Source organism: Malaclemys terrapin, chromosome 3, assembly GCF_027887155.1.
Source record: "Malaclemys terrapin pileata isolate rMalTer1 chromosome 3, rMalTer1.hap1, whole genome shotgun sequence".
NCBI classification, from domain to species: domain Eukaryota; kingdom Metazoa; phylum Chordata; order Testudines; family Emydidae; genus Malaclemys; species Malaclemys terrapin.
The window spans coordinates 62,242,454-62,268,292 of record NC_071507.1 but is presented as its reverse complement, the minus strand read 5'-3'; the positions used below and the strand labels follow the sequence as shown (position 1 = coordinate 62,268,292).

General features: G+C 43.6%; 1 protein-coding gene across 3 annotated transcripts in view; it reads left to right on the top strand.

Moving 5' to 3' along the window:
* The first annotated feature begins 5,391 nt into the window (after window positions 1-5,391).
* Window positions 5,392-25,839, top strand: part of CMTR1 (cap methyltransferase 1) — a 50,177-nt gene continuing 29,729 nt past the window's right edge. For all 3 annotated transcript variants that reach the window (XR_008444521.1, XM_054024110.1, XM_054024111.1), the window contains exons 1-4: window positions 5,392-5,486; window positions 11,082-11,213; window positions 17,791-17,942; window positions 25,077-25,235. Coding sequence is in view for 2 of the 3 variants with exons in the window: in XM_054024110.1 (XP_053880085.1) it covers window positions 11,087-11,213; window positions 17,791-17,942; window positions 25,077-25,235 (438 nt within the window). In the remaining variant the exon portion in view is untranslated. The remainder of the gene's footprint in view (window positions 5,487-11,081; window positions 11,214-17,790; window positions 17,943-25,076; window positions 25,236-25,839) is intronic.

The following is a 25,839-nucleotide window of genomic DNA, read 5'->3' as shown; positions in this document are numbered from 1 at the left end:
TGTATCGCTGGCAAACTTTGCCACCCTTTTCCTAGGTCATTTATGAATATGTTGAACAGCACTGGTCCCATTACAGATCTCTGGGGACCCTGCTATTTATCCCTCTCCACTGTCAAAACTGACCATTTATTCCTACCATTGTTTCCTGTTTTTTAACCAGTTACTCATCCCTGAGTGGACCTTCCCTCTTTTCCCATAACTGCCTACTTTGCATAAGAGCCTTTGGTGGGGGACCCTGTCAAAGGCTTTCTGAAAGTCCAAGTACACTATCTCAACTGGATCACCCTCATCCACATGCTTGTTGATGCCCTCAAAGAATTCTAACAGATGGGGGAAGCATGATTTTCCTTCACAAAAGCTGTGTTGAGTCTTCCCCCACATATTGTGTTCATCTGTATGTCCGATAATTGTTCTTTTATAGTTTCAACCAGTTTGCCTGGTACTGAAGTTAGGCTAACTGGCCTGTAATGGCCAGGATTGCCTCTGGAGCCTCATTTAAAAATTGGCCTTACATTAGCTATCCTCCAGTTACCTGGTACAGAGTCTGATTTAAACGATAGGTTACACACCACAGTTATTAGTTCTGCAGTTTCATATTTGAGTTCCTACAGTACCCTTGGGCAAATACCATCTTGTCCTGGTGACTTATTACTGTTTAATTTATCCATTTGTTCCAAAACCACATCTACAAACACCTTAATCTGGTATAGTTTTTCAGATTTGTCACCGAAAAAGAATGGTTCAGGTATGGGAATTTGCAGTGAAGAGAGATACAAAAAATTAATTTAGCTTCTCTCCAATGTCCTTGTGTTCCTTCAGTGCTGCTTTAGGACCTTGGTCATCCCGTGGCACCTCTGATTGTTTGACAGGCTTCCTGCTTCTGATATATTTAAACAATTTGCTGTTAGCTTTTGTGTTTTTTGCTAGTGACTCTTCAAATTCTTTTTTGGCCTGTCTAGTATTTTTACACTTGACTTGCCAGAATTTGTTCTATTTTACTCAGTAGGATTTTACTTCCAATTTTTAATAGGTGCCTCTTTATCTCTAAACACCTCTTTTACTCTGTTTAGCCATGGTGGCATTTTTTGGTCCTCTGTTTTTTTTTTTTTTTTTTTAATTATTATTTGGGGGCTATCCATATAGTTTGAGCCTTTACTATGGTGTTTTTAAAAAGTTTCCATGCACCTGGCAGGCATTTCACTCTTGTGACGGTTCCTTTTTATTTCCATTTAACTAGCCTCCTCACTTTTGTGTAGTTCTCCCTTTTGAAGTTAAATGCTACTGTGGTGGGTTCCTCTGGTATTTTGCCCCCTACCAGGATGTTAAATTGCATTACATTACATTACAGTTGCTATTACCAAACAGTTCAGCTATATTCATCTCTTGGACCAGATCTTGAGTGCCACTTAGGAGTTCAGTGGAGCTGGAGGTCTCAGTCAAGTTCCCAGTGGACAGGAATCTACATCACAGTAGGTACCAACTGGCACTCTTTACTTGCAGGGTCAAAAGAAATGCCAAGGACTGAAAAGGACAAGTTGTTAGATCAAGAATTGCCTCTCTCCTTGTCGTTTCTAGGTCTAGCTGCTCCATGAAGCAGCTGTTAATGGCGTCTAGACAAACAAAATTGTCAGTGAGGCTCTACTCCTTACAATGCCTCTCTTCAGAGTGGATATTTTTTCAGGAAGGCGAATATTCCATATGGTCCTTGTTTGAGCTCTTTGTACCTAGCACAGCTATCACTTTATTCTTTAGAGTTAACCATTCTTCTGCCTCAGCTTGCTGAGAAGGGAAATATATCCAATGTGGCTCCTGGAATCAGTTGCTTGAGCTTTAGTTTACTAGGTGATCCTTAGGTAAGTAATCGGATCTACTTGCACCTTACGAATTAGTATTAGTGATTAGAACTGGTTGAAATTTTTTCATCAGTGATTATTTTCCAACCAAAATAAATGTCCTTTTTGGAAAACCAACATTGTCCCATTTATGTACATCAAGCATTCATCAACATACATTCCATATCTTAACCATATTTTAATTTACTGTCTCCACCACTTTCGGGGTGTGTGCTACTTCATTTGAGACTCCCGGCCCTTTAATCACAGAGGGTGGGGTCTGTCCTAGGAGCTGTTGAATGAAGTGAAAGTCACTTAACAGCTTATAGTGTTTGTTTACATTGTATCAATTACTTCAAGAACAAAGTCAATTAACTTGTTTGTAAGGTTTACAGAGTAATAAAGTATCTTTCACAGGATAGATCTAATCAATGGTTTCTACAGACAGTAGCTTACAAGTTTTAACAGAAGACCCAAGAGATTTTTGTACTTGGTGAAACTGTTGGATTTTAAAGTGTGGGGGACAAATTATGAGGGGGTCACTGTCACTTGGGGGAATCACTGTTCGTACCTCCTTTTATATCCCTACATCAGAAGGATCTTGTCTATTTCACTTTTTGACAGTGAAATTAACAAAAGCTTTCAAGGAAGGCTGCGGAGGCTGAGTGCCCTGACTTGCTGCTTCACACACACACAGGCACCTTCCCCTCATAGCTCTGGGGCGAAGAGCCCAGCTGCTCAGCTTCCTTATCAGCTCTAGGGCTGGGCTCTCTTTGCCTTTCCAGCCCAGAGCTCTGGGTGAGACTTGAGCGGCTGGGCTCTCTGCCTCTCCAACCCCACAGCTGAGCTTCAGAGTTCTCTGCCTCTCCAGCTGCTGGGCTGGGGCTCTCATCAATTTCAGAAGCCGTCTACATGGACAGCTAGAAAGCCACAAAATTCTGTTTTGGTTCTTTGGAAACAGGATTTTTCTGGAAAAACCTAAACCGTTAAATTTGATGGTACATCCTATTTATTTTTCCCCAAAAACATGACGTTTCCATTTTCTGGACATTTCCTGTTAGTTGTATTTATTTGATAGGTCAGATTAAAGTCTTGTCTGTGCTGGACATTCAGAAGCGTTGGCTGATTGGGTTTAAAAGCATATCAGACTAACTCAGTTTAAACCTGGTTTAGGGTGAACATGGACTTGTGATTAAAGCACAGGACTGGGAGTTGGAAGATTTGGGTTCTATTTCTGACTGTGCCACTGCTGTGTTGTTGGACCTTGTACAAGTCTCTCTCCCGTCTCACTGCCTGTTTTACCCACTTGTATAAAGGGGATAATATATGCATGTCAACCTCATGGGGATGGGAGGTTTAATTATTTGTAAAGCACATTGAGATCCACGTAGCTTCCCGCTGTGGATAAATGCCACTGTACATTTTGGTGGGGAGGGGAATGCGAGCCTAGCACTTTGTTAAACAGGCAAGTGAAGTACATGCCTAAGTGCTGCAGTGATCCTGCACCTAAGCCAGAGACTGCTCAAAAGAATCTGCCATCCTAGACAAAACATCAGTGTGCTGCCCTTCTAGAACAGAGAGAGACTCATAGACTTTAAGGCCAGAAGGGACCATTATGATATTCTAGTCTGACCTCCTGCACAACACAGGCCCCAGAATCTCACCCACCCACTCCTGTAACAAACCCCTGACCTACGTCTGAGCTAGGTCCTCAACTTGTGGTTTAAAGACTTCAAGGTGCAGAGAATTCTCCAGCAAGTGACCCGTGCCCCACACTGCAGAGGAAGGCGAAAAAACCCCAGGGCCTCTGCCAATCTGTCCTGGAGAAAAATTCCTTCCCAGCCCCAAATATGGCAATCAGCTAAACCCTGAGCATCTGGGCAAGACTCACCAACCAGACACCCAGGAAAGAATTCTCCGTAGTAACTCAGATCCCACCCTGTCTAGTGTCCCATCACAGGCCATTGGGCATATTTACTGCTAATAGTCAAAGATCAATTAATTGCCAAAATTAGTCTATCCCATCATACCATCCCCTCCATAAACTTATCAAGCTTAGTCTTGAAGCCAGATATGTCTTTTGCCTCCACTGCTCCCCTTGGAAGGCTATTCCAGAACTTCACTCCTCCAATGGTTAGAAACCTTCGTCTAATTCAGGGGTCGGCAGCCTTTCAGAAGTGGTGTGCTGAATCTTCATTTATTCACTCTAATTTAAGGTTTTGCATGCCAGTAATACATGTTAACATTTTTAGAAGGTCTCTTTCTATAAGTCTATAATATATAGGTAAACTATTATTGAATGTAAAGTAAATAAGATGTTTAAAATGTTTAAGAAGCTTCATTTAAAATTAAATTAAAATGCAGAATCCCCCGGACTGGTGGCCAGGTCCCGGGCAGTGTGAGTGCCACTGAAAATCAGCTCGTGTGCCGCCTTTGGCACGTGTGCCATAGGTTGCCTATCCCTGGTCTAATTTCAAGTCTAAACTTCCTGATGGCCAGTTTTTATATCCATTTGTTCTTGTGTCCACATTGGTACTGAGCTTAAATAATTCGTCTCCCTCCCTGGGGAAGGGGCACCCTGGCAGCACAGGGCGGGGCGGACCAGGCCAGTGTGTGTCTGGCAACTGCCAATTTGTATACAAAAAGAAGAACAGGAGTACTTGTGGCACTCTTGTTCTTCTTTTTGCGGATACAGACTAACACGGCTGCTACTCTGAAATTTGTATACAGTGTCCTTACACTGGGTTGGCCCCACCATGCTATGCCCCTTTGCCCCCACGGGGGCCCACAAATATGTTTGGGTCTGGGCCCACAAAAGGTTAATCTGGCCCTGGCTCAGGGAGGTGTTTTTTCACCCCCGAATGAGAAAGTTGCAGCGCTGTAAAGAGCCAGTGTAGACAAGTCCTAAACAGAGAAGACAATTAGGAGAAGTATCAGGGGGTAGCTGTGTAAGTCTGTATCCACAAAAACAACAAGGAGTCTGGTGGCACTTTAAAGACTAACAGATTTATTTGGGCATAAGCTTTCGTGGGTAAAAAAAAACCACTTCTTCAGGTGAGGTGCCACTGGACTCCTTGTTAAAGTGGGAGAAGGGAAACCAGCTAAAAGAAGAGAAACGATTTGCTTAATGGAAACAGCTTCCCCCCTCCCAGCAGCAGCAGCAGTGCTGGGCCTAGCTCCCCCGCTCCTGCTCCCCATCCAGCCCTAGGCAGTAGCCCCTGGGGCCTTAGGGTTCCTATTTCTATGCCGAGAGACTGCCAGTGCCAGCGCCCACGGCGGCGAGGGAAGGGCGGAAGCCGGGTACTGCAGAGCGCGGCTCTGCCCGTCCTGCTCCAGCCACTCCCAGGGGCGGGGCGTGGGCTGAGGATGCCCCGCCCCGCAGTGACGGACCCAGACTAATTGTCCCGCCCCCTTCTCCCGCCTCCTTATTCTCCTCCCCCCGTCTGCTTTCAACCCGCTCTTGGGTGGCCCCAGCCCTAGCTACTCTCGGCGCAGGCGCGGGAGGCCCACACGTCACTGGCACGCGCCACGAGAGAGGGAGGACCCTGAGCGCGACGGGGAGCTGGAGAAACGAAAGTGAGCGGAGCGGAGTCGGCCTGGTTCTCTCGCCGCTGCCGCCTGCGGGCCATGGTGCCGGCCTGAGACCCCGCCCCAGTGAGTGCCGCCCGTGACCCTCGCCCCGACCTTCGGCCCTGCCGCTCCCCTGCGCCCGCCGCCCGGGGGGGCGTTCCTGCTCCCGCAGGGGAGCTGCAGGGGGTCGGCGTTTGCCCCGGCCCCCAGGGCCTAGCTCTGCGCGGCGGCTGTGCTGAGCCTCTCCCCGTGTGCCGCGCCTCGCCTCCCCTGTCGCGGGCGCGCCCGTGCTCGCCGCCTGTGTAGCGCTCCCGGGTGTCGGCGGTGGGAAGAGGCTGGAGAAACAAACACCGCTGCGAATGGGACCCGCTCTGCGCTGCCCTCTGGGGACAGCCGGAGGGGGGTGTAAGACGCCGCACTGAGAGCGGACCGCGGGCCCCCAATGAAGTGGGCCCCTTGGGGCTAATGAATCTGTCTGGTGCTGCGGCCTTTTGTGAAGGGCTTTGTACATACATCCTAATTCGGAGTAGGAGACAATTGCTGTCACGTGTGGGTCTAATTTTGCCATTGGTTACAAACCTGCAGCACCCAGTGACTTCGTGGGATGTCGCGAATGTGTATCTCAGGGCAGAATTGTGCTCAGTTCGTTTCTGCTGACGCTATTTTAAGAGTAGTTTCAAGACCCCCCTGGCACCACCTAGGTGGATTTTTAGTCTGGATAGGTCTATGGTGCTGCCAGTCTGTTAGCTTTCAGTTCTTTATTTCCTTGGGTTTTAATCCTGTAGACTACAGACAGAGATTGTTTATTCTTCATGTTAATTATTTAAGTGAGATTCCTTCAGCACTTCACCTACCCCAAAAGAACCTAGTTCTTACACTAAGTGATGTATGTATTTTTATCCCTATGTCCCTTTCCATTCACTGGCATTTTCCCCAGCAAACTCCTCAGGCTTGTTTGAGTTCAGTGGAAGATAGTCGACCATCACTTGTTACTGCTCCCCTGGGTTACGCAGTGGTTGTTTATCTGTCAACAAACTCTTCGGTAACATAAGAATGGCCACACTGGGTTGGACCAAAGGTCTATCTAGCCCAGTATTCTGTCTTTTGACAGTGGCCAATGCCAGGTGCCCCAGAGGCAACGAACAGAACAGGTAATCATCAAGTGATCCATTCCCTGTCGTTCATTCCCAGCTTCTGGCAAAGAGGGGATAGGGACACCATCCCTGCCCATCCTGGCTAATAGCCATTGATGGATGTATCCTCCATGAATTTATCTAGTTGTTTTTTGAACCCTGTTATAGTCTTGGCCTTCACAACATCCTTTGGCAAGGAGTTCCACAGATTGACTGTGCATTGTGTGAAGAAATACTTCCTTTTGTTTTTAAACCTGCTGCCTATTAATTTCATTTGGTGACTCCTAGTTCTTTTGTTATGAGAAGGAGTAAATAACACTTCCTTATGTACTTTCTGCACAACAGCTGTGATTTTATAGACCTTAATCATATCCCCCCTTAGTCTCTTTTCCAAGCTGTAAAGTCCCAGTCTTATTAATCTCTCCTCATACAGAAAACATTCCATACCCCTAATAATTCTTGTTGCCCTTTTCTGAACCTTTTCCAATTCTAATATCTTTTTTTTTGAGATGGGGCAACCACATCTGCTTGCAGTATTGAAGATGTGGGCGTACCATGGATTATTATAGAGGCAATATGATATTTTCTGCCTTATTATCTATCCCTTTCTTAATGATGCCCAACATTCTGTTTGCCCTTTTTGACTGGCGCTGCACATTGAGTGGATGTTTTCAGAGAACTATCCACAATGACTCCAAGATCTCTTTCTTGAGTGGTAACAGCTAATTTAGACCCCATCATTTTATATGTATAGTTGAGATTGTTTTCCAATATGCATGACTTTACATTTACAATACATCAACATTGAATTTCATCTGCCATTTTGTTGCCCAGTCACCCAGTTTTGAGAGATCCTTTTGTAGCTCTTCGCATTCTGCTTGGGACTTAACTATCTTGAGTAGTTTTGTATCATCTGCAAATTTTGTCACCTCACTGCGTAACCCTTTTTCCAGATCATTTATGAATATGTTGCATAGGACTGGTTCCAGTACAGACCCCTGGGGAACACCACTATTTACCTTACTCCATTCTGAAAACTGATCATTTATTCCTACCCTTTGTTTCCTATCTTTTAACTAGTTAACAATCCATGAGGACCTTCCTTCTTATCACATGACAGCTTACTTTACCTAAAAGCCTTTGGTGAGGGATCTTGTCAAAGGCTTTCTGAAAATCTAGGTACACTATATCCACTGAATCCCCATTGTCCACATGCTTGTTGACCCCCTCAAGAATTCTAGTAGACTGGTGAGGCATGATTTCCCTTTACAAAAACCATGTTGACTTCCCCAACAAATTATGTTCATCTGTGTGTCTGACAATTTTGTTCTTTACTATAGTTTCAACCAATTTGCCTGGTATTGAAGTCAGGTTTACTGGCCTGTAATTGCCAGATCACATCTGGAACCCTTTTAAAAAATTGGTGTCGCATTAGCTATTCTCCAGTCATTTAAATCAGCTTCTGTACCAAATGATGGGTTACAGACTACAGTTAGTAGTTCTGCAGTTTCACATTTGAGTTCTTTCAGGACTCTTGGGTGAATACCATGTGGTCATGGTAACTTATTACTGTTTAGTTTATCAATTTGTTCCAAAACTTCCTCTGACACCTCAATCTGGGGCAGTTCCTCAGATTTGTCACCTAAAAAGAATGGCTTAGGTTTGGGAATCTCCCTCACATCCTCAGCTGTGAAGATCAAAGCAAAGAGTTAATTTAGTTTCTCCACAATACCCTTATCATCCTTGAGTGCTCCTTTAGCATCTCGATCGTCCAGTAGCCCCACTGGTTGTTTAGCAGGCTTCCTGCTTCTGGTGTACTTACAAATTTTTTTCTTTTTTTTTTTTGCCATTACTTTTTGAGTCTTTGGCTAGCTGTTCTTCAAATTCCTTTTTGGCCTTCCTAATTATATTTTTACACTTCCTATTTTCCTCACTAGTATTTAACTTCTAGTATTTTAAAGGATGCCTTTTTGCCTCTCACTGCTTCTTTTACTTTGTTTAGCCACAGTAGCACTCTTTTGGTTCTCTGACTGTGGTGTGTTTTTTTTTTTTTTTTTTTTTTTTTTTTTTAATTTGGAGTATACATTTACACTGAACCTCTATTATGGTGTCTTTAAAAAGTTTCCATGCAGCTTGCAGGGATTTCACTTTTTGCACTGTACCTTTTAACTTCTCTTTAACTAACTTCCTCATTTTTGTGTAGCCCTCCGTTCTGAAATGAAATGCTACAGTGTTGCACTGCTGTAGTGTTTTCCCTGCCACAGGGATGTTTAAATTTAATTATTATGGTCACTATTGCCAGGTGGTCCAGCTATATTCACCTCTTGGACCACGACCTGTGCGTCACTTAAGCACTTCCTGATTTAGTCCTATCCTCTTGTGGGTTCCAGGACTAGCTGCTCCAAGAAGCAGTCATTTAAGGTGTCAAGAAACTTTATCTGCATCCCATCCTGAGGTGACATGTACCCAGTCAGTATGGAGATAGTTGAAATCCCCCATTATTATTGAGTTTTATTTTAATAGCCTCTTTAGATCTCCCTGAGCATTTCACAATCACTATCACCATACTGGTCAGGTGGTTGGTAATATATTCCTACTGCTATATTCTTATTCGAGCATGGAATTACTATCCATAGAGATTCCATGGTACAGTTTGGTTCATTTAAGATTTTTTACTTCATTTGATTCTACGCTTTTTCACATATAGTGCCACTCCCCCACCAGCAAGACTTGTTCTGTCCTTCTGATATATTTTGTACCCTGGTATTACTGTGTCCCATTGATTTTCCTCATTCCAGCAAGTTTCTATGATGCCTATTATATCAATATTCTCATTTAATATAAGGCACTCTAGTTCACCCATCTTATTACACCTCTACCCTGCTATAATGCGGTTGTGGGGAGCCAAAAATCCCTACCGCGTTATAACTGAAACCCCGTTACTTTGGGGTAGGGGTGGTAGGGCTCCAGCAGTGATTTAAAGGGTCTGGGGCTCCCCGCAGCAGCCGGAGCTCTGGACCCTTTAAAGCGCCGCCAGAGTCCCGCTGCTACCGCACTATACGCGGGGTTGTGTTATAGCGGGGTAAAGGTGTATAGAAGCACTTTAAAAACTTGTCACTTTTTAGCTGTCTGCCATTACATGATGTAATTGAATTGGACCTTTTTTTTTCATTTGACTGTTTCTCATCAGATCCTACCTGTATTTTATCATCTTCCATCCTCTTCTCCTTTCTAGGACATGGAGAATCTCCATTAATAGATCCTCCCCTAAGGGATATCTCTGTCCAAACCACGTGCTCCTCCGCACCTGTCGATTTCCCCCCAGCCCTTAGTTTAAAAATTACTCTACGACCTTTTTAATTTTAAGTGCCAGCAATTTAGTTCCATTTTGGTTTAGGTGGAGCCTATCCTTCCTGTATAGGCTCCCCCTTTCTCAAAAGTTTCCCCAGCTCCTAATAAATCTAAACCCCTCCTCCCTCCACCTTCATCTCATCCATGCATTGAGACCTTGTAGTTCTGCCAGTCTAACGGCCCTGTGCGTGGAACTGGAAGCATTTCAGAGAATGCTAACATGGAGGTCCTGGACGTCAATCTCTTACCTAGCAGCCTAAATTTGGCCTCTAGGACCTCTCTCCTATCTTTCCATATGTCATTGGTACCTACGTGTACCACAATCATCGGCTCCTCCCTAGCACTACTCTTAAGTCTATCTAGATGACTCGAGATCTGCAACCTTTGCACTAGACAGGCAAGTCACCATGCGGTTCTCCCAGTCATCGCAAACCAAGTTATCTACGTTTCTAATGACGAAATCCCCCACAACTATTGCCTGTCTCTAATAACTGGAGTTTCCTCCTCTGGAGAGGTATCCTCAGTGTGAGAGGATACCATGACATCATCTGGAAGGAGGGTCCCAACTAATGTAGTGTAATGGGAAAGACACTTCCGTATGCATCCTTATTTACAGCTTTGCTATAAAAAGGGTAGGAAAACTAACTTTAAAAAAAAAAAAAAAATCCTGCAAACACTGATCAGGTTTCAGAATGTTCTGTCTCCTTCAGAAGAAGGTGGCTCCTTTATGCGGCTTTTCAGAGGAAACTGAAAACACCCACTGAACTGATCTTGTATTCCCTCAATTATTTACTGCAAGTGCAGTATGAATCTCGAACATGCACTGTTAAAAAGCCCTTTTGGAGCCAAATCAAATGTCTGAGTTCCCAAGTGTGGGGAGACCTCTCATCAGTTACTCTCTCGTCTCCTGGTTGGTGAGTTTCACATATATAGTTGTTGACCTATTTAATCCACAGTAGGGAAAGCTGCTGGGTGTCCTGGTTCCGTGTTTTTGGACTAACCGGTTTGGATGGCTTCCAGGGAAAAGCAACCACTTTTATCTGTGACCGGTTTTGGAGGCAAAGCATACTGCCCAAATAGCATGAAAAATCATGTACTCTGCTGGGCTGCAGCAACAACAGAGACCTTGCCCCAGCATCAAGGTGTAGGAGGAAGTGAACTTGCTGGATGCTTACTCTTTGATCTCCCCTTGCAGTAAAAATGAAGAGACGAGCAGAGCCTGAATTTAACAGCAACCAGAAGCAGAAAAAGAGAGCGGAAGATCTGGGACTGAACCTCAGTTCCACTTCCGATGACGAACCTCCATGTAGTAATCATGCAACTCAAGGTAAGATTAGTAGTAGTAGGGGCATCAGAGTTGTAAGGAAATGACAGTAGGAAAGGCTGCTTTTCTCTTCAGGGATTTAATTAATCAGCTGGATTGGCTGCAGGTATTCTGGATCCCAGTTCAGTGCCTTAACCCTCTCTAGAAGGAAGGACTACATAGTTTCTGTCCCCGAACTGGCTGGGGAGAGGGGGAGACACACATTTTTTCTCCTTCATAATCTTATCTGGACACTCTTTACTGCCATCTGAAATAACAATGAATCATATAACCTTTGTTTGCTTTGTCCCTTGTATCTACTTTTTTTTCTTTTGTACATTAGAAATATTGAGAATGTCATGGATGGGCTTACCTGGAGAGCCTTCTGAATTTCTCAAAAGATGCATATTGTGAGCTCATGCACCTTAATTGAAGGGGCAGTGTGCTGAATCCAAATGCATCCATTCTCTGTAGCGTTAATTAGTCACTGAATTTGAATAACATGAACAGAGTTTTTAAAAGCGGTTACATTTCCCTTCTTCTCTCCACTGCTGTTACTTTCGTTCTCTTGGCTCTTCTGATGACCTCTTGTTTCACTTGTTCTTCAGTCACTACCTGGATTTCTAACATTAAAAAACAGGCCTGAAATATCTAAACACCCTGCCCCCTTCACCACCTCCACATTTATCTGTCCATTAGGAAGAAGCAGAAAAGGTATAGGTGTCACATTCCAGCTCTTGGGAAGCTGCCAGTATAGCCTTCAGTTTGGCACACCTCGGGCATCTCTGTGTGCCCACAGTAGGCTCTGCCACATTGGTTGCAGATGACTGCGATTGAATTTAGTGTGAACGCTTACTGTTTTACATTGATATGTTTATTTTGTATTTGACCACTGGATTAACTCCTTCTCCCAAACCAATGTATTTGCTTTAAAACCCAACCTTCATGTTGGTCAAATGCTTTCTTAAAAATTGCTATTAAAGCTGGTTTAATAATTCACCATTTGGCTATAACTCAGATGAAATTTAGTAACTTATTAATTGGTACCTGGATAGCATTAACCACAGTGGTGCCCAGCAGTTCTGCTTACACTGAATGGCTGATCACAAAGTTGTGCAAAAGTGTTAAATGAGCGACTTCTATTGGCTGAGATGGGAGTTGTGGTTGATGTCTTCTCTACTTTGAAAACGTTGGGCCTCAGGCAGTATTCCAGCTCAATATGGGAGAAGAAGGCAGCTTTATGCCCTGCAGTGCAGAAACCTTCCTAGCTGCCAATGGCTGTAGGCGTGGTAGCTACTAGACTGCCAGCCTGGCTTATAAATGCCACTTGTGAGGGTCTCTTTAACTGGGATGTGGCAGTGGTGACACTTGCCACACAGTCTCTGGTCTCTAGTCTTGCTCAATGTTCCCAGCCAATGAAGAGAGTTATTGAGTGGTCACTAAAAATATTCTACAAAACCCTGACAACCTGATGTCTCTGAAAGAGCTGTTTCTCCTCACTGGGAAGGGAGTGTTGGTGCCAAGGATCCTTGGGGCCAGGGTGGATTAAGCCCCAATTTAAATAATCAGTTTTAATCAACTTTTCCATTTGTACTTCAGTTACCTTTCTAAAGAAAGGTGCATTCTTACGTGTTGATATAGCCAATAAAACATGTTGATTTATAACTACATAGAGCCTTTATGCTAGATTTGGTACATATACCTCTATCCCGATATAACGCTGTCCTCGGGAGCCAAAAAATCTTACTGCATTATAGGTGAAACCGCGTTATATCGAACTTGCTTTGATCCGCCTGAGTGCGCAACTCCCCCCACCTCCCCGAGCACTTCTTTACCGCGTTATAGCCAAATTCATGTTATATCGGGTTGTGTTATATCGGGGTAGAGGTGTATTTTTTTCTACGTAGGAGGGTACAATATAACTATATACATTTATTTAAGCAATTATATAGCTTAATATTTTTAGATTCTTAACTGTATATTGTTAGTATGTTCAGAAAATTGTGAGTGATATTGCTTATTTACGACTTAGTTTTGCTCATGGTTTGTGCCAAGCTGCAAAATAAATATATGTGAATGACAAAGTAGATCATGCTAGTGAGGGAGTAGCACTAAATGTGAAAGAAAGCATAGTCAAATATAGTAAATATCTTAAATGACTCAAACTGTACCATAGAATCTCTATGGATGAAAATTCCAGACTTGAATAATAGCAGTAGGAATATACTACCGACAAGCTGACCAGAATGGTGACTGACTGTGAAATGCACAGGGAGGTCAGAGAGGCTATAGAAAGAGAAAACCCACTAATAATGGGAGATTTCAGCTATTCTCTTCTCCCCCCCCCCCCCCCTCCCCCATATTGACTGGGTATGTCACCTCAAGATGAGATGCAGAGCTAAAGTATCTAGGCACTCTTAATATCTGCTTCTTGGAGCAGCTGTTCCTGGAACCCACAAGGGGAGAGGCAAGCTCCTGAAAGGAGCAGAGGATCTGGTACAAAGGTGTATATAACTGCATAGTGACCATAATGTAATCAGTATCTCTTCTTCTCTCCCCCCCCCCCCCCCCCAAGGATGTTAAATTTAAAGAAAGCCGCCACAGTGGCATTTAACTTCAAAAAGGGAAACTACACAAAAATTAGGAGTCTAGTTAAATAAAAATTAAAAGGAACAGTCAGAGTGAAATGCCTGCCAGGTGCATGGAAACTATTTAAAAACACTAAAAATTAGTTTAAGCCTCTATTAATACCCCAAATAAAAACAAACAAACACAAAAAAACAGTAAGAGGACCAAAAAAAGTCACCATGGCTAACCAGAGTAAAAGAGGCAGTTAGAAAGTAAAAGACATCCTTTAAAAATTGGAAGTCAGTCCTACTGAGGAAAATAGAAAGGAGCACAAATTCTAGCAAGGCAAGTGTAAAAGTATTCTGAGACAGGCCAAAAAAGAATTTGAAGACCAACTAGCAAAAGACACTCAACAGCAAATTTTTTTTTTTTTTTTAAGTACATCAGAAGCAGGATGCCTGCCAAATAACCAGTGAGCCAATGGATGATTGAGGTGCGGAGAAACTAAATGCCTCAGTCTTCACTGCAGAGGATGTGAGGGAGATTCCCACACCTGAGCCATTCTTTTTAGATGACAAATCAGAGGAACTGCCCCAGATTGAGGTGTCGATAGAGGAGGTTTTGGAACAAATGTATAAATTAAAGAATAATAGGTCACCAGGACCAGATGCTATTCACCCAAGAGTTCTGAAGGAGCTCAAATATGAAATTGCAGAACTCCGAATTGTGGTATGTAACCTATTGCATAAATCAACCCCTGTAGCAGATGACTGGAGGATAACTAATGTAATGCTGATTTTTGAAAAAGGCACCAGAGGTGATCGTGGCAATTACAGGCTGGTATGCATAATTTCAATACCAGGAAAACTGGTTGAAACTATAGTAAAGAACAGAATGATCAGAGAGACAGATGAACACTATATATTGGAGAAGTCAACACAGCTTTTGAAAAAGGAAATCCTGCCTCCCCAATTTATTGGAATTCTTTGAGGGTGTGAACAAGCTTGTAGACGAGGGTTATCCGTTAGCTATAGTGTACTTGGACTTCCAGAAAGCCTTTGACAAGGTCCCACACCTAAGGGGTCTTAAGTAAAGTAAGCAATCATGGGATAATGGTCAGTCCTCATAGTGGAGTGAGGTAAATAGGGTACCCCAAGGATCTGGAAATCCTGTGGAAAAGGGGATAAACAGTGAAATGACAAATTTGCAGATGATACAAAATTACTCAAGATAGTTAAGTCCAAAGCTAACTGAAGAGTTAGAAAGGGATCTCTCAAAACTGGGTGACTGGGCAGCAAAATAGCAGATGAAATTCATTGTTGAGAAGTGCAAAGTAATGCATATTGGAAAATGTAGACTCCATCATTTTGTATGTGTATTTGAGATTAACGTAGCTGTTACCACTCTAGAAAGAGATCTTGTCATCCTGGATAATTCTCTGAAAATATCCACTTGGTGTGCAGCGGCTGTCAAAAAAAGCTAACTGTGTTAGGAACTATTAGGAAAGGGATGGATAATAAACTATAAAAAAAAATCATAACTCCCCTATATAAATCCATGGTACGCCCACAGCTTGAATACTGCATGTGGTTCTGGTCATCCCATCTCAAAATAGATACATTAGAATTGGAAAAGGTACAGAGAAGGGCAACAAAAATGATTAGGGGTATGGAACAGTTTCCATATGAGGAGAGATTAAAAAGACTGGGTCTGTTCAGCTTGGAAAAGAGATGAGACTAACAGGGTGTGTGATAGGGGTTTATAAATCATGACTGGTGTGAAGAAAGTGAATAAGGAAGTGTTGTTTACTCCTTCATCTAACACAAGAACAGGAGTCACCCAATGAAATTAATAGGCGGCAGGTTTAAAACCAACGTAAGGCAATACTTCTTCACCCAATGCACAATCAACCTGTGGAACTCGTTGCCAGGGAATGTTGTGAAGACCAAAAGTATAAGTGGATTAAAAAAAGAATTAGATAAATTCATGGAGGATAGATCCATCAGTGGCTATTAGCCAAGATGGTCGGGGATGTAAACCCATGCTCTGGGTGTCCCTAAACCCCTGACTACCAAAAGCTGGGACAGGACAATAAGGGATGAATCATTCAATAAGTGCCCTCCTCTATCTGTCTGTCTTCTCTTTGAAGCATCTGGCACTGTTCACTGTCAGAAGACAAGGTACTGGGCTGGATGGACCATTGGTCTGACCCAGTATGGCCGTTCTTATGCATTAGGATGGTAACTGGTATTTATTTACGTGCACAAAACAGCATATAACATTTATTTTTATTAAACACAAATGTTTTGGCTACATAAACTTCTCTTATCAAAACATGTTTCACATTTATAACTAAATCATTTATTAAACAGAGAGATTAACTGTAGTCATTGAATTCAACTGATTATTTCAGGTCAGCCTGGGGAAATTTTCCAAATATACGTAAGTGAAAGTGACTAGTGCTTAAGTGCCTACTCACCTTAGTTACTTGGACTGACCTATTGTGCCATATTTATAAAGCTTGAACTCAAAAGTTAGATATTTTTCCCCTGATTCTTTCTTTCTTTAGAAAAGCAGCCTTTAACTCAAAGTTTTTGATAGAAGCTCATGGATGCAGCATATTTTTTTTTATTCAAATATTTTAAGATGATATAAGTTTAGGCCTTAACATATTTTGTATTAAATTCAGATTCAAACCGATTTAAAAAACAGGGGATACTGATGGGTGTCGGCATTTGGAGCAGGAGGCCCAAGCAGAGGGTTGCATTTTTGGGGTTCCCACAGAGCCCTCCGGTGGGGTGATATCAGTTGGACGATGCCCGACAGAACCCTGTGGGAGGAAGGTAGTTGGGAATCTTGCTACCACTGGTGTTCAGGCCGGCCGGGGCCTTCTTGCTCCTTAGCCCACTGCTCCCTGTTTTTGGGTGAGATGGGGTCTTTGGAGGTTTGCACTGGTGTAGCTCCATCAGTCTAATTACACCAGCGTGAAGTCCTTAATGCTGACTGGGCCAGAGAGATTTTGTGAGCAGGTATATGAGAAAGAGCTGGAGCCCTTTACACGGACCTACACCCAGCAAGCGGGTAGAGTTTGGTTTCCAGTGTAACAGGTTTCATGTAAAAAGCTTTATTTTGTTCTTTTTTTTTTATTATTGATAAATCCTGGTATCTGCCTTCCTGGAATCCAGAGTGCTGGGCTAGTATTTCACTCTAGGTCTCCAGCATGCCTCACTGAGCCACTTGGTGAAAGTAGAGTAGCTACTCTTACGGGGGAAAAGGCAGAGGCTGTGCATCTGCTCCAGGAGGGAGCTTTGTGCACCATCTCTCCCCCATAATCTCATTCAGTAACAGTCCCACTGCCCTGGTAACACTACCTCCAAGGGGTTAGGCAGCTGCCCACTCCTTGTTGTCATGGAAGATTCTGCCATATGGGGTCTCCCCAGTATCGCTGAAATTCAGACCACATTCTGACAGCATTTCAGTGTACTGCTCAATTATAGGGAGAAGATGTGCTATATACAAGGCTACAGTACATCTAAACTTACATATGCAAGGTAAAGAATTAGGTCCTACCTATATGCAGTAAGATAAGGATAATTAAATATCATGGTTCAGGGCATAAGTGGATTATCATTGTGGTCAAGAATGACCCCCACCTTCCCTATTGGTATTATCTGGTACGGTAAATCCACAGATCTAAAACATTTTATACTAATCAGAAAAGAATGTGAATTGGTGTTTCTCACAAATGTAAATATCTGCTTGTTCTCAAGGGAGAAGTCAAGTGGCAGCCCCTGAGGTGAGGGGGGTTGGCTTTCACCTTCTTTATGGTGAAATGAAGTAGCAAGACAGCTGGTATTTTGTCTTCAGTCGTATCTGAAGTCTGCATCTCCCCACAGCCAGTCTGAGCTATTGAAGCAGACTCTCCACTATCCCCTAGCCTGCTGGGATGTGAATTTGGAATCCCAGGATATAGCTTCCCCTCTGATTAGTGAAACAAACGCTTGTTAATTTCTCCCCTCTGTTTCATTTTCAGAGTCTTCCAGTAGCGGCAGTGGGTCTGACAGTGAGAGCGATGAGAGGCGACCGGTCTTCGGCTCTGGCAGCAATGAGTTCAAAGCAGACTCTCTTGTGGAGGGCACCTCCTCCCGCTACTCCATGTATAACAGCGTCTCCCAAAAGCTCATGGTAGGTCAAGGTCACTTTCGAGCATGCTGCTAAAACCAGATGAGCAGCTGAGAGCAAAATTGAGTCCGTTCTGCTGAGAGAGATGCCCCTGGCATTCACCATTGTACCTTTCAAGTCCAGGATTTATGCAGAGAGCTGTTCTGTCTGCACCAATCACAGCCAGTGATGACTGTGACCCTGGGCAGATCAGATGCTAATTACAAGGCTAGAACCATGGTGAATTTAATCTTTCTTTGTAGCCAGGGAGACCTCAGTCCCACTAACTACATGTTCCATTCAAATCCAAGTCAGCCTTGCCGTACACTCATTCTGTACAGAAACTTATTCCTGGTAGCCCCAGGCAGCAGAATTTCAAATTGGTTCGTGGCTCAGCAAATCTTTGAAATAGATTTAAATGTAAATGCATCTGTGAGCTTGAGGTGCTGGAGTCCGGCATCGTTTGTAAAACTCGATGAAGATCTGTTTTATATCACCGTTTCCAAATTGGGGATCTTTCCACTGAGACAACTGGAGAAGCTTTTAATAAAGTGTCATGCAGGCTTTACTTTGCCATAACTTCAGGGCGGGCCTTTCAAATATTACTAAAAATAATCTTTCCTTCATGTAGTGCCAGATCCCCTGTGGGCTTATGAGACGTCAGTCTGAGAGTGGGCAGCAACTTCTAGAGCTAACAAATATCAGAAAAAGGGACATGAAAGTTGTGATACCCCTTTGTGACACGGGAATAGCAAAGTTACAACTGGTGCCTAGTGACCTCACCTGGTAGAGCACAAGGGGTTCAATGTGAGTTCTGACTACAGTGGTGTGTGTGCACAGAGAGAGTTTAGCCACCAAATAAGGGATTTTGCAAATTAAGTCCACTTTGGCGACCAACAGTGGCAAATCCAATGTCTGGCTTTCTGAGTATACTTCACTAACTAGCCCTGTATGTGTTGGAGAAAAGACCGCTAACTCGATCTTCTAGGGTGTGGCATTTCTCAATGAAGTGCTCATGCCATACAATATTAACCACTTATCTTGAGGCTGCGCTGCACTTCTCGAGCCTTGTCCCCCGATGGCTACCTAACTTGCATCATGTAGGCAACTATTGGAGATACATGTTTCTTCCAGCCTTTGCTGCTCTGTAGCATTGTGACAGGGTGGTCTGAGGGCCTGGAAGTTGGAACAAAGCCCAAAAGACCCAGTGGGAAGACCTTTGGTCAGCTACTGACTGCCCAGGAAAGAAAGATGGTCAGAGGAAGAGCTAGCTGGAGCCACTGGAGCAGCAACTGGAGGTAGGGCCTGACCCCAGGCATGGACCAGAGCCTGGATGGCAGGGCCCCATGTGGAGGATGGGTGGTCTTTGAAGTCCCCAGTTGCAGACATGAAATCATCGAAAGGACTGCAAGGGTACTCACCTGAAGAGACGGGGATATTAAAATGGTTAGCTGTCTAGCAGATGGAGACTGAACAGTGACTAACAGCAGAGTTCAGAAAACGCCAAGAAGAGCAACACAAATAGGAGGATCAGCAGTGGGCTGAGATGACCTGCCTGACCCCAGGGTGGGGGAATCCAGAAATGAGACCATTAATACCAGAGATAGAAGATGATATGGAGGCATGTCTCTTGACATTCTAAAGGGTAACTCGGACCTGCAGATGATCACAAGATCCTCTAGCTTACCCCATATCTCACTGGAAAGGCTCAACAAGCCTAGTGGACTGGAGAGCCAAGAAGCCTAGGACTACAGAAGGGTTACGGAAACCCTGTTGAGATGGTATAATCCAAAGATCTAGTAACAGAGGTCCTAGTCCTTCTGATATAGAAATTCTGAAGACCCTCGAGAAGCTAGTAACCATCTGAAGGAATTTATTTCAAAAATGGATTAAATCCAGAAACGTTGCACTATGGCTCAAATGACTGAGATACTTGTCCTGGAACAGTTTCTATCCAACCTGTTAGGTGATTTTTCAGAGCTGGGTGGAGGAGCATAGACCAGAGACCCTGGGGAACTGTCTCCTAATGTCAGGATTTTGTCTCTGCAAGGCAGAAGCAGGAACAATGTTGAATCTGGTTAAGAACAAATCCCATCATTACTTGTGAGGTGAACATTGTGGGATGGGAGACCCAAAAAGAACATTGCTACCGCTATGACAAACTGTGGCACCTGAGGAGGTTTTTTTTTTCTAGGGCTAAGACCTGCTCCTGGGGAAAAATTGTTAACTTTTCCATGGTGGGTGGGGGAGACCTTCACTTGGAAACCACTAGCCCCTGGTTCAAGAACATGTGTTGAAACATACACAGCCAATAAACTCAATAACAGTTAGGTGTGTCCATGGACATACTAAAGCATGTTCCCTGGCAGCAGTTAAGCTCCAAGTAGATGGACAAGATACGGTATTCCTATGAGAACAGGCATGGCTGAAAAATTCCCTTTCCCAGTAGTATCGAGGAAAGATCTTCCTCATTTCACTAACTTTTTAATAAAGGAGACTGATCTTATGACTGTTACCACATGAAGTCAGACTCAGTTTGGAAAACGTTTTAAGGAAGAAGAGGATGAGGATCTTTTTTTCAGATACTTTAGAAGGAGAGGGGAAAGACTCACCCTACCATGGGAGAAAGGAAGAGGGCTAAGGGCTGCAAGTATCCATATTGACAATAGGGAAAAAAAATATGGATGTTGCTAAATATCAGCAAGATATGCCCTCAAACCTTTCTATAAAGGACTAGGTGAGAAGAATGTTGGTCAAACTAAAATCCCTTACAGTATAGTGCAGAATGGTATATTGTATGGATAGGTGAGCATCCTAAAACTGAAAAGTGGGTGAAACAGCTGGTAAGGTTTTAGGCAGGGGCTTGTAAAGATGGCTCATCAAGTTCCTTAAGTGGGCATAGGGGGTGGGACAAGATATTAGCCTCAATTTTACAAAGATTTTTCTGGCCCAGTGTTCCTGAAGAAGTAGCTGAATGGTGTCAGTTCTGCCCTGAATGTCAGATGGTGGCACCAGAAACAATTAAAGACATCTATTGATTGAGTTCTACCGTACACATATAATTTGAAAGGATTGTAATGGATATTGTGGACCTATTAGAATGGCGTATCCAGGGGAACAGATACATTTTAGTTATTTGACAATATAACCCAATATCCTGAGGCGTTTCATTTACACAGTGCTACTGCTAAGAGAATTGCAGAGGAGCTGGTGACCATGTTTACTAGGGTGGTGTGACAGTTTCTTGGGGTGCCCAGGACTGAGTCTTGCTGATGCTAACCTGGGTGTCCTGATCCGCCAGTCTTAGCCACCGAAACAGATTCCTCAGAGTCTTGCAAGCCCTCACTTCCCCTTGCAGGTTAGCAATAGGTGCATTCCAATCCCTGAACCCTTCTGAAAGCATCCCCCTGTAGTATCCAGTCCTTAACCATTGGACGCTCACAGAAATTGCCAAGTAAGTTCCCAAAAGTGATGGTGTACACACACTGCTTGACTAGTAAAACTCACAATCAGGTCCTTTATAACATCACAGCACTGAAATGTATTTATTGTGAATCAATCATAAGTTTGTGATCAAAGGTTAAGTTTTGAAAGATAGTGAGTGAAGATAAGTGGAAACAGGATTATACATATAACATAAAATGCAATACTACATCTATACTTATTAATGGTTAGCTTTCCTATTTAATAAAATTTCCTATTAAATAAAGTAGATTCCTATTTAATGAAGATTTTTCTCCCAAGGATTCAGTCTTTCACAGTGCTGCTGGTTTTCAGTCAAAACCAGGATCCAAGTTTTCATGAATACCCTGTCCCCTTCAAGTAATTTCCTCAATAAATGGACACCCCAAACGGCTTTCTTTTCCCCAGGTAGAGGCCCGTAAGCATTTGAAATGCCCTGTTGTTTGGTCTCTGGTGTGCTGACCCCATGTCAACTTCGCATCCTCATGTTAACTTGACATGCAAATGTAGCTCCCGCTGTGTTTGGCTTATAATGTTTAATTCACATCAGAGGACAGGAATAGGTGAATAGATATGCTTTGCCTGGTAGAAAATCTGTTGGTCAACTCTGCCTTGTTACATAGTTTAAAACATCTTTTCAGTAGGTGCACATAAGTCTTTAAATATCATCTGGATATGCGTCTCACGGTGATATTAATGACCGGTGTGACACCAGCTTTTGTTTGATATTGGTCAAGGCACAGCTCTTTCCTGGTATTTATCCATAATTGGTATTAGGTATAGTGAGTTTCAGGTCTGTTAGCAATTGCTGACACTAAGGCTATGTCTACACTAGAGATCTTATGGGAGCACCGCTGTACAGCAGCAGCAACACCACTGTAAGGTCTCCTGTGTAGTCACTCAATGCCAACAGAAGAGAGCTCTCCTGTTGGCATAATTAAACCACCCCCAGCAAACGGTGGTAGATGCTCTCCTGCCGACAGAGTGCTGGCCATACTAGTGCTTCTGTTGGTGTAACTTATGTCACACAGGGTGTTTTTTTTCCCCGCACCTCTCAGCAACATAAGTTTTACTGACAAAAGAGCTAGTGTAGACATAGCCTAAATAGTGAACCCTTTGCCAGCTGCCAGTGAGTGGTTCTTAGGGTCACCGATGGGAATCCCAAGAGAGATCCAGATGGATCAGAGAGCTAGTTTCCAGGCATCCCTGATAAGAATTATACCAACTCTTGAGCATTAAACCCATCCAAATGACCCCTTATTATTCCCAGATGGATAGCCTAGTGGAAAGGATTATTCAATCCCTTAGAAACATGTTGAAAAGATACACAGTCAGAACCTAGACAGTGGGATACAGTGTTTCTTTATCTCTTATTTTCATATTGAGAAGTCCCACAAGCTCAGTTCGATTTGTTGTACGGCCACCAGTCCTCGTGGTCCATTAGACCTGATCGAAGAAAGTTGGGAGAGACAAATGGTTGGTTCCTCCAGTGTTGTTACTTATGTTATAAAAATGCAAAACATACTTGCAGAACACTTTCACTAGCTAAAGAACATTTAGAGAATGCCCAAGCTTGGCCCTGGAACAACAGCATAGGGTGGGGAGTAAAGTTCTGTTACCGAAAGTAAGCAGTTAGCTAAATGGCAAGGCCCGTTTATAATATTAAGACAAAACCGGTGGATTATGACATCAAACTCGCAGAAAAGAGAGACATTTGTTAAATGTGTTAAACTGAATTTAAAGAAAAACTAAGAATTTAACATCATTAATCCTCCCTTAATTACATAATGTAATTATGACAGATTAAAAAAGACAGGAGACTTTCCCATGAAGCAATGGATTAATTGCTGAACATGCAGATTAGAACTGGTGTATCAATAAATTCCAGCACATAGTTTCTGCTGTGTCAGGAAAAAATGATGTGATTCAGTATGTAATTGGCAGGGAAGGGCATGCTCCTCTCCCCAGAAGATCATGTCAGATTCCAGAACATCTTGAAACTTAAAGTGGCGGAGGAAATAAAGCAAATGTTAGCTCTGTGAATAATTGAGCCATCAAGCAGCCCTGGGTGCTGTCCAGTAGTGATAGGTAAAAAAACAACCAATCAACCTGGGGAAAGCGACTTCTGTATAGATTTCAGAAAACTGAATGCCATTTCAAAATTTGATAATTCCCCTATGCCCTGAATAGAGGATTTGTTGGATTTATTAGTCCGTGCTAAATACAGTACCTTGGATTTAGCCTCAGGTTATTGACAAGTTCCCCTGGAGAAGGAGTCCAAGTGTAAAACTGCCTTTACCTTGTCTCAGGGACTATATCAGTTTAAGATAATGTGCTTAGAGTAGACAGACAGCAAGGTGAGAGCCTTTCTCTGGGCATCCAGTTCTGTTTAGTCCTTTATCTTTAGGCTAGTAAGTGCTATGTTAATACAAATAATAAATATCTGACCCTCATCACCATAGTATCTGAGTACTACAATCATTAAAGGATTTTATCCTCCCAACACCCTTGAGGTAGGGAAGTGCTGTTTCCATTTTACATGTGGGAAACTGAGGCCATGTGATTTACCAAAGGTGTCATAGGAAGCCTGTGGCTGAGCCAGGAATCAAATCCAGCTTTCCTGCATCCCAGTCCAGTGCTGTAACCACTAACTGTCCTTTCTGATACCCTGAGAGTCTCTCACGCAGCTAGCACAGATACAGGCATTTGGGAAGATTAATTTTTTACACTGTTGGGAATAAAGATTTGATGGTGTCTGTCAAAGTGTTTGCCAAAGCGAGAGTAACAATTTTGTACTAGCAGGAAACCAAAAACCCTTCGGTACTAAATCTTTGTTCAGAATTCAATGGCCGTAGACGTCAATATGTAACTGATTCAGTAGTTGTCAGATTTGACCAGTGTGTTTCTTAGGAATTCATTGCCAGATAGAATAGACAGTAGAATGGCTGCCCAGGGAGATACATGCTGCCCATTTGATGTGTTTAACTTCCCCTCTCGAAAAGGCTGGTAGTTAACAATGGAAATTACTTTTGCTGGTTTTTAGATGGAGGGAGAAATAGACAATTCAGTGATTAAAACTGACTCCTCCTAAGCCCATGTTTTAAGTGTGTGTGCGTGCCCCCTCTACTGAATAGAACGAAACCTGACCATGTAGGTTCTTTTCATGGTCTAGTGGCTGAGACCTACAAAGAGAAAAGCCTTAAGAAGTGCAAGTTAATGACAATTCTTCTCTTAGGCTAAGTCAGAAAAACTGTGCTTAAGGGGGAGAGAGTCCTGCATTGCTCCAGGTTCTTACCAGTGGCAGTTGTGGGCATCTGTTTGCAGCCGGATTCATCCCATTGTGAAACTTTCTGCACCAGCATTTTGCAGAGCTTGTACCATCCATGCTGTGTGGTGACAAATGGCTGCTGGCCTCCCCACTGCTTTTTTATTGAAGCAGGTTGTTCTTGCAAAGCTGAACATTTTCTAATGTTGTCTTTACAAATTTAATTCTCTAGATCAAGTTCCCACTTCATCATGGGAATGAGCCGGAAGGAGAATACTGAAAGCCTCAATTGAGATTCATTAAGCACACGCCATACTTTTTAATCACAGCAGTGCAACTTGGTATCATTTATCCTGCTGCCCACAGCTCACAGGAGTGCATACATTTGTGTCCAGATGCTTCCAATGTGCTCCATTTGCTTTGTCTTCCAGGCCAAGATGGGCTTCCGGGAAGGAGAAGGTCTGGGGAAATACAACCAGGGAAGGAAGGATATCGTTGAAGCCTCCAATCAGAAGGGAAGAAGAGGCTTGGGACTGACCCTGAAAGGGTTCGATGGGGATCTGAATGTTGACTGGCGGGACGAGCCAGAGGTACCTACTCCCCGTGTCACATCCCTTTTCTGCTCTGCTTTGTTATAGGCCGGGTTCTTGCACCTTTTGGTCAGATAGATCAGAAGTTCTCAACAAGGAGTCCAGGGTCCTTGGCGGGATGCAAGCAGATTTCAGGGGGTCTGTCAAGCAGGGCTGGCATTGGCTTCACTGGGGCCCAGGGCGAAAAGTTGAAGCCCTGCCGTGTGGGGCAGAAGCCCAGGGCCTCAAGCCCTGCCAGCTGGGGCTGAACCCGAAGCCTGAGCAACTTAGCTTTGCAGGGTCACCTGTGGTGGGGCCCCGGGCAATTTTCCTGCTCACTACCCCCTAACGCCGGCCCTGGTTTTTGCAGAAAAACTTTTTGCTCCTGGGGGAATCCTGCACCATTGTGAAGGTGCAGAATCCATACTGTCCACTGATTTCTTTGCTCCCCTGCAGAAAAATGGGGGAGCAAAGAAATCTGTGGGGAACGTGTGTCCCTTACCTGGAGGAGCTGGCAGATGTAAATCACCACGGCAGGGCGTGCGTGCATGGAGAGACATCTAGGGGGTGGGGCTGGGTGTGTGCCTGCATGCAAATGAGTGAGAGAGAGACAGTCCCTCTTCCT